General features: G+C 37.2%; 1 protein-coding gene across 2 annotated transcripts; it reads right to left on the bottom strand.

Annotated features, from left to right (window-relative positions):
- Positions 1–4,874: 4,874 nt before the first annotated feature.
- ITM2A (integral membrane protein 2A) lies at positions 4,875–10,930 on the bottom strand. 2 transcript variants are annotated; one of them, XM_069463749.1, is made up of 6 exons: positions 10,710–10,930; positions 7,013–7,144; positions 6,538–6,735; positions 6,190–6,300; positions 5,788–5,938; positions 4,875–5,639 (listed from the first exon to the last, which is right to left on the bottom strand). In XM_069463749.1, exons 1-6 carry the CDS (start codon positions 10,818–10,820, stop codon positions 5,551–5,553), a joined length of 792 nt encoding a protein of 263 aa, XP_069319850.1. In that variant the 5' UTR covers positions 10,821–10,930; the 3' UTR covers positions 4,875–5,550. The 2 variants fall into 2 exon arrangements, with proteins under 2 accessions (XP_069319850.1, XP_069319851.1); XM_069463750.1 differs by lacking the exon at positions 7,013–7,144.
- Between the last annotated feature and the right edge of the window lie 3,795 nt (positions 10,931–14,725).

Raw genomic sequence — 14,725 nt, 5'->3', positions numbered from 1 at the left:
TCAACTTAGGACTCATAAGCAGCTAGCAAATCAAGGACTTTACTTCACTTCTTTTTCCCATCTCCCCATTCCTATTGCCTTATATAAAGAGTAATGATGGTGATTATTATTTTAGTTTCAGGGAGAAATATAGAATTGACAATACCCCAAAATTAGATGATAGCTAACAAGAATTTATGTTCCCCATGTTGGGACATGAATATTTTATCTGGATAAGTGATAAGAGTGGATGCTACAGAGAAAGAGGAGTGGATTGTGCTGGATATTCTCTGCCTGGTTCTTTTTCTGTGTGTGTGTGTGTGTGTGTGTGTGTGTGTTTTATTTCAGGATATTAGGAGGGTACAAACATTTTGGTTACATTTTATGTCTTTGCCTCACCCAAGCGAGTATTAGAGGAATGCCCTTCCCCTCTACAATGCTCACTGAGTCCATTAGTTGTGAGTTTACCCCCCGTAACCCCTTAATCCCTGGAGAATATTACTACTGTGTGAGTACCATAGTGTTGATCAGTCAGTGCCAATTTGATGGCAAGTACATGTGGAGCCTATTCTTCCGATCTTGTGATACCTCATTTCGGATAATGGGCTCAAACTCTATCCATGAAAATATAAGAGGTGCTAGTTCACTGTCATTTCTTATAATTCAGTAATATTCCATTGTATACATATACCAAACTGTATAAATATACCAAATTTTAATAACCCACTCATGAATGAACGGGCACTTGGGTTGTTCCCATATCCTTGCAATAGTGAATTGTGCTGCCATAAACATTCGGGTGCAGATATCTTTATTATAGAATGTCTTTTGCTCTTTTGGGTAGATGCCTAGTAGTGCTATTGCTGGATGGAATGGTATTTCTATTTTTAGCTCTTTGAGGTATCTCCAAATTCCTTTCCACAGAGGTTGCACTAATTTGCAGTCCTACCAGCAGTGTAAGAGTGTTCCCGTCTCTGAATCTACCTAGAACTTAAAAAAATCAACAAGAAAAAAAATTAAACAACCCCATCAACAAATGGGCAAAGGAAGTGAACAGAAACTTTTCAAAAGAAGACAGAATAGGCCGGGCGCGGTGGCTCATGCCTGTAATCCTGGCACTTTGGGAGGCCGAGGCGGGTGGATCGCTCGAGGTCAGGAGTTCGAGACTAGCCTGAGCAAGAGTGAGACCTCGTCTCTACTAAAAATAGAAAGAAATTATATGGACAACTAAAATATATATATATACAAAAAATTAGCCGGGCATAGTGGCGCATGCCTGTAGTCCCAGCTACTCGGAAGGCTGAGGCAGTAGGATCACTTAAGTCCAGGAGTTTGAGGTTGCTGTGAGCTAGACTGACGCCACGGCACTCACTCTAGCCCGGGCAACAAAGTGAGACTCTGGCTCAAAAAAAAAAAAAAAAAAAAAAAAAAGAAGACAGAATAATGGCCAGCTAACATATAAAAAAATGCTCAACATCTCTAATCATTAGAGAAATGCAAATCAAAACCACAATGAAATATCACCTAACCCCAGTGAGATTGGCCTCTATCAAAAAAATCCCAAAACAACAAATGCTGGCGAGGATGTTCCTGGTTCTTGAGGGCCACTCTTCATTCACTTATCAGTTCTGCTTGTACCAGGAGGCTGACCTTTATGGACTGCTCTAGTGAACTCCTTTCCCTTTGGCTTCTAGTTGAGTTTGGCCAGTGGGAAACACCAGCAGGAGACTAAAAGACAAGTTAGTTTTGTCCCTCTACCAAAGGTCACAGCTCCTGTAAGGGAAAGTCCTTATGTATAGCTAGTCCTTCTAGGCTCTGGGAATTATTCTTTCCTCTTGCCTCTTAAAGACCAGAGGTTATAAAGTTTTAGCAGTGCTGCTATTCCTAGTGAGCTTCACTGAGAGTTGTTGATTCTTGTTAGCCCTTCTTACACCTTATAATTGGTCACTTTATTAATCTTCTTTCATTGTCCTGTTTAAGGGTGCCATCTGTTTTCTGCCAAAACCTTGAGTGACACATCAAACATCATTTCCCCCTATATATGCTGAGTACATTTTTAGATCCACAGGGCCAAACCATATTACTTTTCATTCAAGAATATAAGCTAGAAACCTGGGAGTCATCAATGACAAAATACCTTAACACTCCTCATCCTTAATATGCAATCCATAATTATTTTCTGTCAATTCTATGCCAAAAATATACCTTGATTTTCTCTACTTCTTTTTTTCATCATTGCCACTTTCCTAGTCCAATTTACTATCATCTCTAGTTTAAACTACTGAAATTGTCCTACTGGTCCCACTGTTCTTACTATTTTCCCTTTTGTCCCCTTGTAATATATTTCCTTCACTGCAGCCAAAGTTATCTTTTTAAAATACCACTCTAGTCCCATCCATGGCCCTGCTTAAAACCCTTCAGTGGTTCCTCATTACTTTATGTACAAAGTTTTTTACATAGCCTATAGAGTACCACACGATCTGGCCTCTGCCTATTTTTCCAACTTCTTTTCATACAATTCTCTTTGCTCAATGTGCTCTAGCCCCTCTTTCTTTCACTTTATCCAACACTCACAATCCTTCGTGCCTCTGGGACTAGCTCCAACTTTCTTCTGCTTCAAACGCTCTCCTTACATTTATGTAATTTATACTACTCATCTTTCAGCTCTTAGCTCAAATTTCACACTCTCAGTTAAGACTTAATAAATAGTCCAGGATTGTCCCCCATTATAAACTCCCATAAGCACTCTATAATTTTTCTTTATAACAAAATAGTTCAATTATTTGAAAAAATTCTTTCTCTCCCTACCCAGGAGACTATATGCTCGATAGGGGCAGGGTCCATGTCTGTTTTGCTGGCAACTGTGTGCATTCCCAATACCTAGCACAATGCCTGACAAATAATAAATGATGAATGAATAATTATGTGGGGGTGGATGGAAGGGAAAGGTGACACAAGATATGAAGCCTAAACCTATGCTTCATAGAACAACTTTTAGATAAATGCCCACTTTTCTGGTTGACAGATTCTGGGCTCTGAGTTAGTGGGCAGATAATCAGAGACCAAGTCTCTGTCACATATTAATTCCTCACAGATTTCAGCATCAGGTTATTCAGTTATACTTTTAGTATTTTTGAGGGTTTTTCTCCTTTTAAAAATTAGTAGTGAAAATTTAGGAGAGGCTGCACTTGGAGGGCTGCTAGTCGTATGCTAATTGGTACTGAAGCAATTGGGACTTTTATTTTTTTCATTTAGCCATTTTTACCAACCTAGATAAACAATGCATTTCACTGGATGGAGCTTCCATTAGGATATTGTTCTTTTACACACTAGGGTCTCTTTCTTGGCATCATATTCTCTATCTTGTGTGAAAATCACCTTTAAAATTATTGGAAGTTTTGCTGTGGTTGAGTAGTTGTTCATGTAATAAATCTCTGTTCCCAATTACTCTTTTTTTCTTCATTTTTTTCTTTAGCTATTCTCACCCATTTATGCTTCTAAATGAACCTTCAAATAATTTTGCCAAGTTCCAGAACCACCTCTTTTGGGATATTGCTTGATACGGGGTTAAAACAATAAATTTAATTGGAGAAGAATTTATCTATTTGTAATGTTCTTTCTTCCCTCTCTAGTTACTGAATACTTCTTTTATCTCTCTTAATTCAGTTTTATGATTTTCTTCATAAAATTTCCATAAATTTCTTGCTGATGCTACTTTATGTCCCTGTTGTTATTGTGAATAGAATATTTTTACCTGCTGGTATTACACTTTAATTGGTTGTTGGTGGTATAAAGGGAAGCCATTGGCTTTTGTTCCTTTTATACTGAGTCTTCTTATTAATTTTAAGGTTTTTGATTAGTCCACTAGTGTCTTATATAAAAAACTTATCTAGTAATAAACATAATTTCATCCCTGTTCAAAAAGTGATAATTTTTATTTGTGTCACATATTATTGCATTGACCAGAATGTCTGGAACGACAATGGATAACTTCAGTAGTCAGCATCCTTTCTTGTGTTTCCCTATGGGGCATGATGCTGACTATTTAAGATAAACTTGGGAAGAATGTATTTCCCTTTTTCTAAACTTCTTTATATATATATATATATATATATATATGTATATATATTAAAATAAGGAATGGGTGCTGAATTTTATCAAATTCCTTCTACATATTCTTCCTTATAAAGAACCAGTTCTTAAATGTACCGATTACTGTTATTATTTTCTAAGTATTACATATTTATTTTTCTTCTTTATATTTTAAGGTTTGTGTTATTGTTTTATTGCTGAATTCTTAAGTTAAATGTTTAACTTCATTAAAAATACTGGTAGTATTTAAGGCTATGGATTTGACTGGGTAGTTTTAGCTACAGGAATTGATCAATGGTCACTATCAGCAGATGCTCAATGATATCAGGAACAATTTTTCACCTAACACAAAGGAAAGAGTTTATAGTACTGGCCCTCTTGGTATGGAGTTTATACTTTCAGATACATGAATAGAATTCATGGCATGTAAAGATCTTAAAAGCCATCAACATCTTATCCAAAGATAGTCCTTAGTGACGTATTATAACTGTATATAGAGGTTTATGTTTTTTATAAAAAAGAAAACACATTAAAAGGTTTAAGAGTGCTATGGGCCAGAAGACTTTTAATAAATAGTGGAATTTACATGATAAGCCAATTATGGAATATTTATAGTAGATTAATTTATATAATGCCAAAAGGGGAGTAAAACATGGAATTATAAAACATAAATGTGTAGAGGTGGGAATGAGGGCAAAAATAGGCTAATAATTTTAAATTTATTGCAGGTACACCAAAGCAAAATAATATAAATTATTCACATTAAGTATACCTCAATCATGAAACAAAAGAAACAACTATTAATATAGTAAAATTTATTATAGGGTTGTAGAATTCATATAACCTAAACTCCTTACAGCATTCAGCACCTACACAGTTTTGTGGATTTCACAATACAGATATCAGTGAGAAAGAATCACTGAATTAGTGAAAAATGACTTTCTTATGAAAATTGTTCACATATAAATCAGAGTAATTAACAGAGCACCTAACAGAAATACAAAAATGTAATTTCTAAATTCAGGAAAGTTGCACAAAATGAAAAACAAAAAAATATTAAGAGAGTTGGCATTCTTTATACAAAAAGTTCAAAAACAATTTTAAATATTTCAAATTTAAAATATGCTCTATCATATTATTGAGTGAAGAGCTTACTTTTAAAAACACAAAGGATGGAACTTATTGTCAGGATGTTAGCTGACACATTCATGCTGCTTTCAGAAATCTAAACCCTATAAATTCGAAAGAAAAAAATAAGAATTATTTAATTTTAGCTTCAAACAACAATCAACGTCAATCAAACTAAAATTTTATATGAGCTTGCAGTGGTTAGTAGTTTTTTTTTCCCTTTTTTTAATGTATAAGCAATAGAGTTAATGCTTAAGTAAATATCTTGAGTAACTCATAAACTTTAATGTTGAAGCCATATCATAAATCTCTGACTTCTTATTACTATGGATACTCTTTATCTGTTGCCTCTCACTCTTGACAGATCTTGGTTTCAACAATAAATTCGTTGGGGAAGTGTCTAATCTTCCAGCATTTATCAATGGCACGTTTGTTGAAACCTGTGAGGAAGTACACAAAAAAAGTAGCTTTTGAATTTTTTCATGTAAATGAAAAGATATCTATACTTGCTCTTCATTTACCCCTGCACTCCATTCCCACACTCCTCTACTATGTAGTACAGGGTGAAGGAAGGAATAAGTTGCCTACCCAGCAGGAGGTCTCTGCGACGAAGGCGGAAGGACTTTTTGTTGTTGCAAAGTTGGTAAATAAAAATGCCAAGGTTACTAACATCACGTATTTCCTCCACAGCAACCAGGTCTTCCCGAACCACGTAAGTGTGGGGTAGGTATTTTCCACTCTAAAAATGGGGAAAAAAAGATTAAAATGAGAAATTCTTAAAGACACTATTTAAATCCTTACATATAACAGCTAATACTTTTAAAAACTGGAGTTTATTTTTTAAAGACGTGTTAGGTCCACAGAATACTTTTTATTAGAAAATTATTTCAATGAAATGGAACATTTTGGCCAAACTCATTAATTTTTTAAAAGTAGGAAGCAAAATTATTTGTAATGCTTATAGAAAAATTTGACTTCCAAAATACATACTGCCAGTTTGCCAAAGAGCTCCACCAGATTCTTTGGAGGCAAAACAATAGAGGTATTGAGGGGCATCAGATAGCAATTTCCCAGTAGCAAGTCCAGGTAAGCAGTCATGCCCTGTTGGGGAGGGGAAAAAGTTAGGTAATACACTGAAGGTACCCATACTGCAGATTTTCTAATTAACATTAGAATAAGCAGCTACATTTTTCAAAATCAACTAATGTATATTCAATAGCAAAAGAATGAAAAGGCTTTCCTTATAAAAAATGTACATTTTTGAATGAATTTAATACCTACCAATGAACTAGGAAAAAGGAGAAAATTCTGGAATACCTGTAAGAATAAGAAACCAACCTTTTCAAAGTCATGAATAATTGCTGCAGGATCACTATCAGAGAAGCTGGGGACAGGAACATCAATGATTGCAATGTTGTCATCCTCACGAATGTCAGCCTCCTCGGTCACAGGCAGGAAGTAAGGAACTCCTCCATGAAGGGAATTAGCAGGATCCTCAGAATCAAAGAAGCACATCTCTCCACGGTAGATGGTGCTCTAAAAAACAAAAAGGGGAAATTAAAACTTTCTAATATTCACTCCCATGACATTTGAATTGGTTCTCACACTCATATCAATTCACTGTACTGTGTGCTAAGCTGAGGCTTGTTGATTACAGTTATCACCATGAAGACAAATCAATTTTATGAACTGAAAGATAATTTGAATACTTTCCCCAAATCTTCATTTCTCTAGTGACCACCACAGAATTGTTTAAGTTGCTACTAAATGAATAGCAATTAGCAATCCAAAGTATTAGAATAATTATTATTACCTTGGGCATGAAGTACTTGTAAATGCAGGCTCCACCAACAATAAGTCCTGCCAAGATGAATGAAAGGCCTAAGAGAGTAAGCATGCATCTCCCAGAGGAGCCATCTTTTTCCTGAGTGGCAACTCGGAGCTCCTATTTATTAAAAAGAAAAACCAAAACCAGATTGCACTTTTAGAGAAACAGTTATTTTTGTGTACAATTTACCTCCCTTGAAACCCAAGATATTTAAAAAAAAAGTTAAGTCATACTAGTCTAAAATTATTTCAAGACAATCTCTGATATCTAATAGATGTAAACATGTCTCCAATTATATTAATCTTCCTTCTGGCATTTCCAAACCCATATATAAATATGAAGTTATTTCAAAATATACACTTCTAGAATGAAATAAAAATTACTAAATCACTTATGTAATGTCATATTATTTTGTTATTGCGCTAAGAACACTTTAACATGAGATCTATTCTTAACAACGTTTGAAGTACACAATACAATGGTGTTAATTATAGGGACAATATAATACAATTGATCTCTAGAAGTTGTATTCTTTAAATAAATAGAAGTAGTTACTTTTTGGACTAGTAAAGTGATATAATCACTAACGTTCTGTAATATACCATGGTTCTTTACTAATTTTTACAAATCAATTTGTGTGCCAACTTAAAAGAGAATTAGTATCCTTTATTAATTGGTTTTCAAAATGCTCTTTTCTGAAAATTAGATTTTAAAGACAGGATTCCTATAAGGCAGGTATATGCCATTTCCCCCTATTTTAGAAGTTAAAATATTGAAGGCAGAGATATATTTCCTAATGTTCCTAATTTTATCAAGAAATACAAAGCTTCTTAATGTCACTCAATATTCTATAGCTGTATATTGCATTAATGAGATAATATTTTCCAAGTCCTGGGAAAAATAGTAGTTTTAAAGTATAGCTTTTGAGATAGTTAAATACAAAAGCTCTCTAAGTAACAGTGACTGTAAATTTCTGTTAAATCAATAATTTGCTTAGGAATTGGAACAAGAAATATTCAAAGCAAGCAAGTAACCAATTAACTGCACCCTTCCCAGGGCAGTGGACTCCATTCCCTCCAATTCCATTCTTATATGTCATAGTATGCCCTAAACAGCGTTATTATTCAAGGGTAGAATAAATAGAGTCGGTAAATCTAGGCTCTGGTAATTAAAGGGTGAATCATTCAGACTGGCATGTAAATAGAATTGCTTTAGTCTTTCAGTCATTAGCACTTTTTCAAGATAACCACTATATGTTTATGAGCCCTTACTAAGTTTAATTTAATTTGGTGAAAATAAATGCATGGGTTTGAAATTAACGTAGAAAAGGAAGGACAGGCAATCATTTGATAAATGTTTTTTACAAAAGAAATGTCTCTCTTTGAAGGCCAAAGAAACTTCAGATTCACATTTTCTTAACTAAACTTATTTAAGTTCAAACCCTCCATTTAGTACTCTATAAAGCTTGAAGGCTTTTCTGTGTCCTAATAATTTTCAGAAACTTTTAATTATTTTTACTTAATATAACCCTTAGGCGAGATTAACACTATAAAGACAGAACTATAAATTTTGATTGGAAATCACTGTACAGCAATCTGGAGGCTTAGAATTATATTTTAGATGAATAAATTGAGGTCCAGAAAGATAAGGTGACTTGCTTATAAGTCACATTATGGCTTAATTTGAAATTCTCAGAGGAATAAATTTCTTTTTTTCTTGCTACTGAGACAGGAGGACACCAATTTGCACTGTAATTTCATTTCTCCGTCCAATAATTGAGGAAGTTTGTTATTAAACAGTGTCCAAGTATTAGAATCTCAATTTCTGAAGATATCCCTACATGCTAGAAATAAGGAATTTTTGTTTTCATTTTAATTTTTTGGACTGCAGGGTGTTGGGGGCCATCAATTACCATACCTAATTTCTCCCTGAACTGTATTTAAAAGCCATTGCACACAACCTCTGACATAATACTTTGTCATGCTCAATCTCTGATGAGCTAGCTGATCAATATATCACAATATAATGTGTCAAGTATTATTGTCAGTATCCTACAGTGGCCAGGTAAGCATCCTGTTAAGTTTTGGAGAAACCTAACCAAGAAATACAAAGTGCAAATGCTCAATTTTATTTATTTCTCATCACACCACGGGCCTGGCAGAAGTATTGCTTGCGTATTATCTGAATCTATCTACAAGTCATGAAGTTTTTGATGGTGAGGAAAAAAAAAAAAGGATTACTGTGTGGATATATTTAACTACTGGCATCTAATTAGACCTCCAAAAAAATCTGGGCATTTTTCACTTACAAAGTAAGTAGGAGGACAATTACATATTTGACCTTCTGTTACTTAATCAAAACTTCAACAGTGCAAGAGGGTGCCACTTTTGAGTTCTAAAATGTATAATACACAAAAGCTAGTTTGATTGCAGGGTTAAATATTGAAAGTTTCCACGATAAAAATTCTGCACAAGCACATTAGCATTTCAAATTGTGTGTACATGGATTCTCATTTAACTCAAAACACTTTTAAAATCTCCACTCTGAATACAAAAGTTAAAACTTTATATAAAGAACAAGACAAGTTAGGACAGATCTGCAAGCTACAACAGTTTGCAGATTTCTTAGAACAAGAATATATAAGTGTTTTTTAAAATTACATTTTATTGAAGAAAAAGAGGAGTAGTTTACAAACACTGAAAACATGGTAGGTGTTTAAAGGAAATAGAAATTGGACTAAATAAATAATGGCTAACATTTTCGGGGAAAACTTCCCCAGTTCCTGGCAAAACTAGTAGTTTAAATTACAACCTTGGACCTGCTTCAGCTGTCAGTGGGGGGAAGCAGTTATTGCTCAAAAATAAAAAACTAAAAGACAAAGAATAAAGAAAGTATCTCCAAACTTATTTTTAAGGAAGAAGAGTGTTTTCATTAGGAAATTCCACTCTGAAAACATACAAGGCTTTTGCAATAAGAGGGCTCAGTGAACACTTGAAACTAGAATGAAGACCAACCTCAATTTTGACAGCTCCTTTACCCCATGCTTAACGCTGCCTATGACAAGGGGGAAACTGAAAATACTCGCGTACACATTCAGACACACACTTGCCCCAACCCATACTGCTTAGAGTTAAAGCTGTCCTTTGTCTCTCACCCCACCTCCACAAACGCTCAGCAATCCTAGAAAGAATTAGATTCACAGAATTTCATCCACGTCAAAAGGAAAGAAAGGAGACTTAAATCTCCTGTCCTTGCTCACCCCACGTGTCTGCTCTGCCCCTGTGTAGGCTATATGCATCCCTGAAACTGGGGACTGGGCTCGTGCCCCTTGTTGATCACCAGCCCCTACAGGTTCCCCAGGAGAAGATGACATCTGGTCCCAGGGGATCTCCTCAAACTCCCTCCAACCTCCCTGCAGGATAAGCGGTGCGAGGCCAGAATGGATGGAACATTGTGCGACACGCGAGGATGCACAGGGGCATGGGGCATGGCAGGCAGGCAGAAGGTGGAGTGATGAGACAGAACCGGGGCGACGGGGCAAACCCGATGGACTGCACAGAGGGGCCCTCCTGGGGCTCCTTCTTTTTGTCCTCTGCCACAGGCCCCCTTTCCTTCTCTCTACCTCCTCCAACCGCTCTTCCCAACCCTAGCAGGCAGTCAGGAACGGAATGGGGACAGCTACCTTGCCGGTCAGGATCTGAGCTCGGACAGTACGGCTCACGAGGGCCTCCACGTCTTGCCGCGCCTCCTCCTTTTGCACCGCAGTGGGGGTATTGAAGGCGATTTTAACCATGGTGAATCTTCGGGCTGCGCGGTAAGGCGCGGCTCGAATCAGCGTCCTGGGCTGCAGATTGGAAAAGGAGATCGAGCTAGCTCGAGCAGCACTTACTTTCTCCCCAGTCTGCCTAAAGCGGTTGCAAGCCCAAGTCTGGGGATACTTAATGACGCAGTCCCAAGCTGAGTGGGAGACCGTGGGCGGGTCGGGGAGGTGCAGAGGGAGGAGCGGTAGGGGGCCCAAGTGCCGGAGTTGCGGGTGGGGGGTGGGGAGTTGCCAGCGGCGGAAGAGAAGGGGAAGTGGAGCCTTTGGCCGGCTCAGGCTGGACGTGCCTCACCTGCACCCCAGGCGTGCTCCCACCCACTTTCTGTGCCTTCAGATAAGAGCAAGACAGGAAGGAAGCCTGGTGTGTCTGTGTCTTTCTGCCTGTGTCCAGGCCACTATAACCCCTGACTCTGACACTGTTTTCCAAAACATGGGCCTGGCCCACTGAGGGACTTGGAACTGTAAGAAGCTTGGCAGCACCTCAAGCTTCTTTAGTTCTGCACCCACCCAAACCCCAAAAACACAGTTCCACCACAGTCTGCACCTTTATAATAATGCCTTCTGTTTAAAGGACACCTAGAATCCTGTTTATAGTTACTTGGTTCATTCTCTCTACATTGTTTTTTCTTTCTTGAGTTTGTTTTGTAATTTTAATTTCCCAAGCTAAAGCAATGCTAGATCTGGAAAGATGGGGATCCTGCTTCCCCCACTTCCCATTTTGCCGATGGGACATGATGAGACACAGAGAAAGGTGGAAAGCTTACAATGAATCCCTGAAATAATCCAGATCTTTTCACTCTCCCTGGTCAGGGAAACTAGAGTAAAGTCTCAGCCTAGAGTCTGTTTCTTTTCAGCCACCAACTGTGAAACCTGCAGGGAAAAAAATCAGAGGTGTGTGTACCTATGTGTTTAGGGAGTTGGAGGTGGGGGCGGAGGATAGGAAATTTAGGAAGATTGTAATACAGCTCTGGGGAAGAGGGAATAACAAACAGTAACCTCAAAAGGGCTGAATTAGAAATCATTATTGGATGATTTGTATGTGTGGCCAGTGTAATCAAGCAATTTCTTCACAGTCAGTTCTTCCAGGTTGGTGATACTGGTAAAGAATCCCACCAAGTGAAGTTCAGACTTTGGAGGTTGGTGACTAAGGAAGTAGTGGTACAGAGTTTATAAGTAGTTCTGCTGCAGAAAACAAGAGAAAGTTCTGTTGTGTGAAGGCAATAACATCAAAACAATAATAACAACAAACAAAACAAGTTTTGCTACAGAATTCTTCATCTATCCATCTACTGAACTAAAGAGACTTGAATATGTTAAGAGGCACCACTACTCCATCCAAGAAATTCCAGCTTGGAGTTTTTCCCACTGAGGTTTCCTTGACTCTGAAGCCTGTCGCCTGTCTCCACTGTGGGAGCTTTGTGAAGACAGCCTTCATTTTTCTCGGATAGGCCACAGATGGGAAGGTAGATGGAGGGGAACAGTAAGGAGCCTGTGCCTTACATAGGGCCAGAACTTTATAAAGCAGGATGTTTGAGTTTGCTTATAAATATTGGCATGCTATGTTTTCATTTATTCTTGCTTAAGTCTGCCATTATAATTTAACATTTATCAGGTAATCTTTAGCATAGGGAGAGGAAATATCAACTTCCTAGGATGTTCCTCTTTACAGTTACCTTCCGTTTGCCATCACCTTTGTGACAACTCAGCTAGGGTGTGTGCTAGTCAGGCCCTGTGATCCACACCACATGGATGGATGAAAAAATGGTTTCTCCTACAGTTACCTACCAAGTGCAAGGTGCTAGGTGGGAAGTATAGTAATATATTATCTTAGTATATTTTCCCTGAAATGTGGTCACACAGGAGGAACAGGGATTATTTTTCATATTTTTTCATATAAATAGACCAAAACTCTAATAACAACCAAGGGAGTATGCATCAATTGTTGCGTACATAACATTGAACAAATCATCTAATATCCTCAGGCCTCAGTTTCCTCCTTTGTGTCTTGTTGCTGTGAGGATCACGTGGGATAATGTAGGAGGAAACACCTTTTAAATTATCATGAAAAATGTAGAAAAGTGAAATGGTTGGTTACCCTGGGATTCTTATTTTATCCTGTAACATACCCATATTCCAAGCTTATAGAAATTATCTATTTTTTAATGCTTGAATTATTTTTTAGCATCTACACTTGCTTAAGATACCACAGTATCTGAATATAGGTCTTCTTGGAAAAGGCCAAACTTCTAAGAATAGTCACATCATTGTCACCTAACTTTTCATGGATTTTGAAGAATTTGTCCATCTTCTATTTGTTAACACCATGTCCCCTTTTAGGAATGGCACCCATATCTCTGCGAAGGTCTTTACTGTTGTTGGACATATGTGATGCAGGCATGGTCTCAAGTTGGCTGACACTGCTGTTACCCTCTCAATATATATAAGTAATACTTGTGTTAAGGTCATAGAATAGCAACAACACCCATTATTAATATCCATTTCAGGAAGGCCAAATAGTTCCTGCAGTTCTTTTGAATTTCAAAATATAAGCTGCCACTTGATCATTGGGTTGAAACTAGTAGTGAACACATTTCCATCTACTAAAAAATGGTTCCCATTGGCTAAGCTCTTTTCTGTATTATCTCCTTCCCAGCCACATATTCTTGTTTCTTAGAATCAATTTCTCTCACTTTCTTGTCTTTGGAAACTGAGGATCTGCCTACCATGCTGATTCCAGCTCACATTGTTAATCATGTCTGAATGCATACCATTCAAGTTTATAAATGACTTCCCTGTTCTCATATGCCAGACGATGACTAAATTTTCACAACTTGGGCTGAATGGAACATGGAATACAACTGGATACCAAGCAATAATGCCACTTCTCTTTGAATGATCTTCTGAAATTGCCATACATTCAATCACATGAAGCTAAAGCTATTAGGGGCATCTGCAATACTATTTCACTCATTAACATATGTTTTCATTAATAAAATGTTTACTCAGGGTGTACTATGTACCTTGTGTTGTGATCAGCATGGTAATACAATGGTAAGCAAAGCTACACAATTTTGTTCTTGTAGAGCACATCATCACTATGCCAATGGCAATAATATGTTTGTCATGAGTTTTCCTGTAGTGGGAACACTGGCACTATGTGGAGTAGGATATAGCAGTTCTACAAACCAGCAGAGTAGCTCCATCCACAGCCAGTGCTACTAGGAATGTTTAAATCCCTAGCTCAGCTGCAATGGCTTCACACCCAGCACTTTATTTAGGAAGATTAACCTGATAGCAAATGCATTGGGAAATCAATGAAGGGGCACTCCTATATTCCAAGTGGCAGGTGGTGGACTACACTGATGATTGAGATACTGAAAATAATGGGACAATTTTCAAAGACATTTGGGGGTCATATTTTACAAGGTCTGTTTCTGGAATAAATCATATGACAGAGAAACATTAGAAAAAATGTGTTTTAAAAGACTGGGAATCACAGACTGGAAAAATGGTGGTGCCCTCCATAACAATACCAAACATTCATTGAGTACACCAAATGCCAGATTTCTGTGCTAAGTCCTTTAAATTGACTATGTTATCTAATCTTTACCACAACTCTATGAGGTATTATTATGTACCTCATTTCATTAATGAGGAAACTGAATTTCTGAGAGGTTACACAACTTGCCTAAGGTCAAATTCTAAACCAGGTGGTCTGATTTCAGTGTTTATGGTCTTAATCACTATATTTGCTTGCTGCCACTAAAAGGAATGGGAAAATCAAGAAGGTGACTGGTTTGAAAGCCAGGGAAATAATCAGCATATTCTCTAGGGCAATGAGTCATGAATCCCCTGCCCATATTGCAAACAGAAATTCC

This window comes from Eulemur rufifrons, chromosome 30 (genome assembly GCF_041146395.1).
Source record: "Eulemur rufifrons isolate Redbay chromosome 30, OSU_ERuf_1, whole genome shotgun sequence".
NCBI classification, from domain to species: Eukaryota; Metazoa; Chordata; class Mammalia; order Primates; family Lemuridae; genus Eulemur; species Eulemur rufifrons.
Note: the sequence above shows the minus strand (reverse complement) of the source record. Positions and strands in the feature narration are given on the sequence as shown.

Excerpts from the sequence above, each read along its gene's own strand:
- ITM2A (XM_069463749.1), bottom strand. The coding sequence starts at position 10,820 with ATGGTTAAAATCGCCTTCAATACCCCCACTGCGGTGCAAAAGGAGGAG. Across the intron at positions 6,301-6,537 it reads TTATTCATGACTTTGAAAAG|GGCATGACTGCTTACCTGGA; the intron begins GTTGGTTTCTTA and ends CCTCCCCAACAG. Across the intron at positions 5,640-5,787 it reads TCGCAGAGACCTCCTGCTGG|GTTTCAACAAACGTGCCATT; the intron begins GTAGGCAACTTA and ends ACTTCCTCACAG.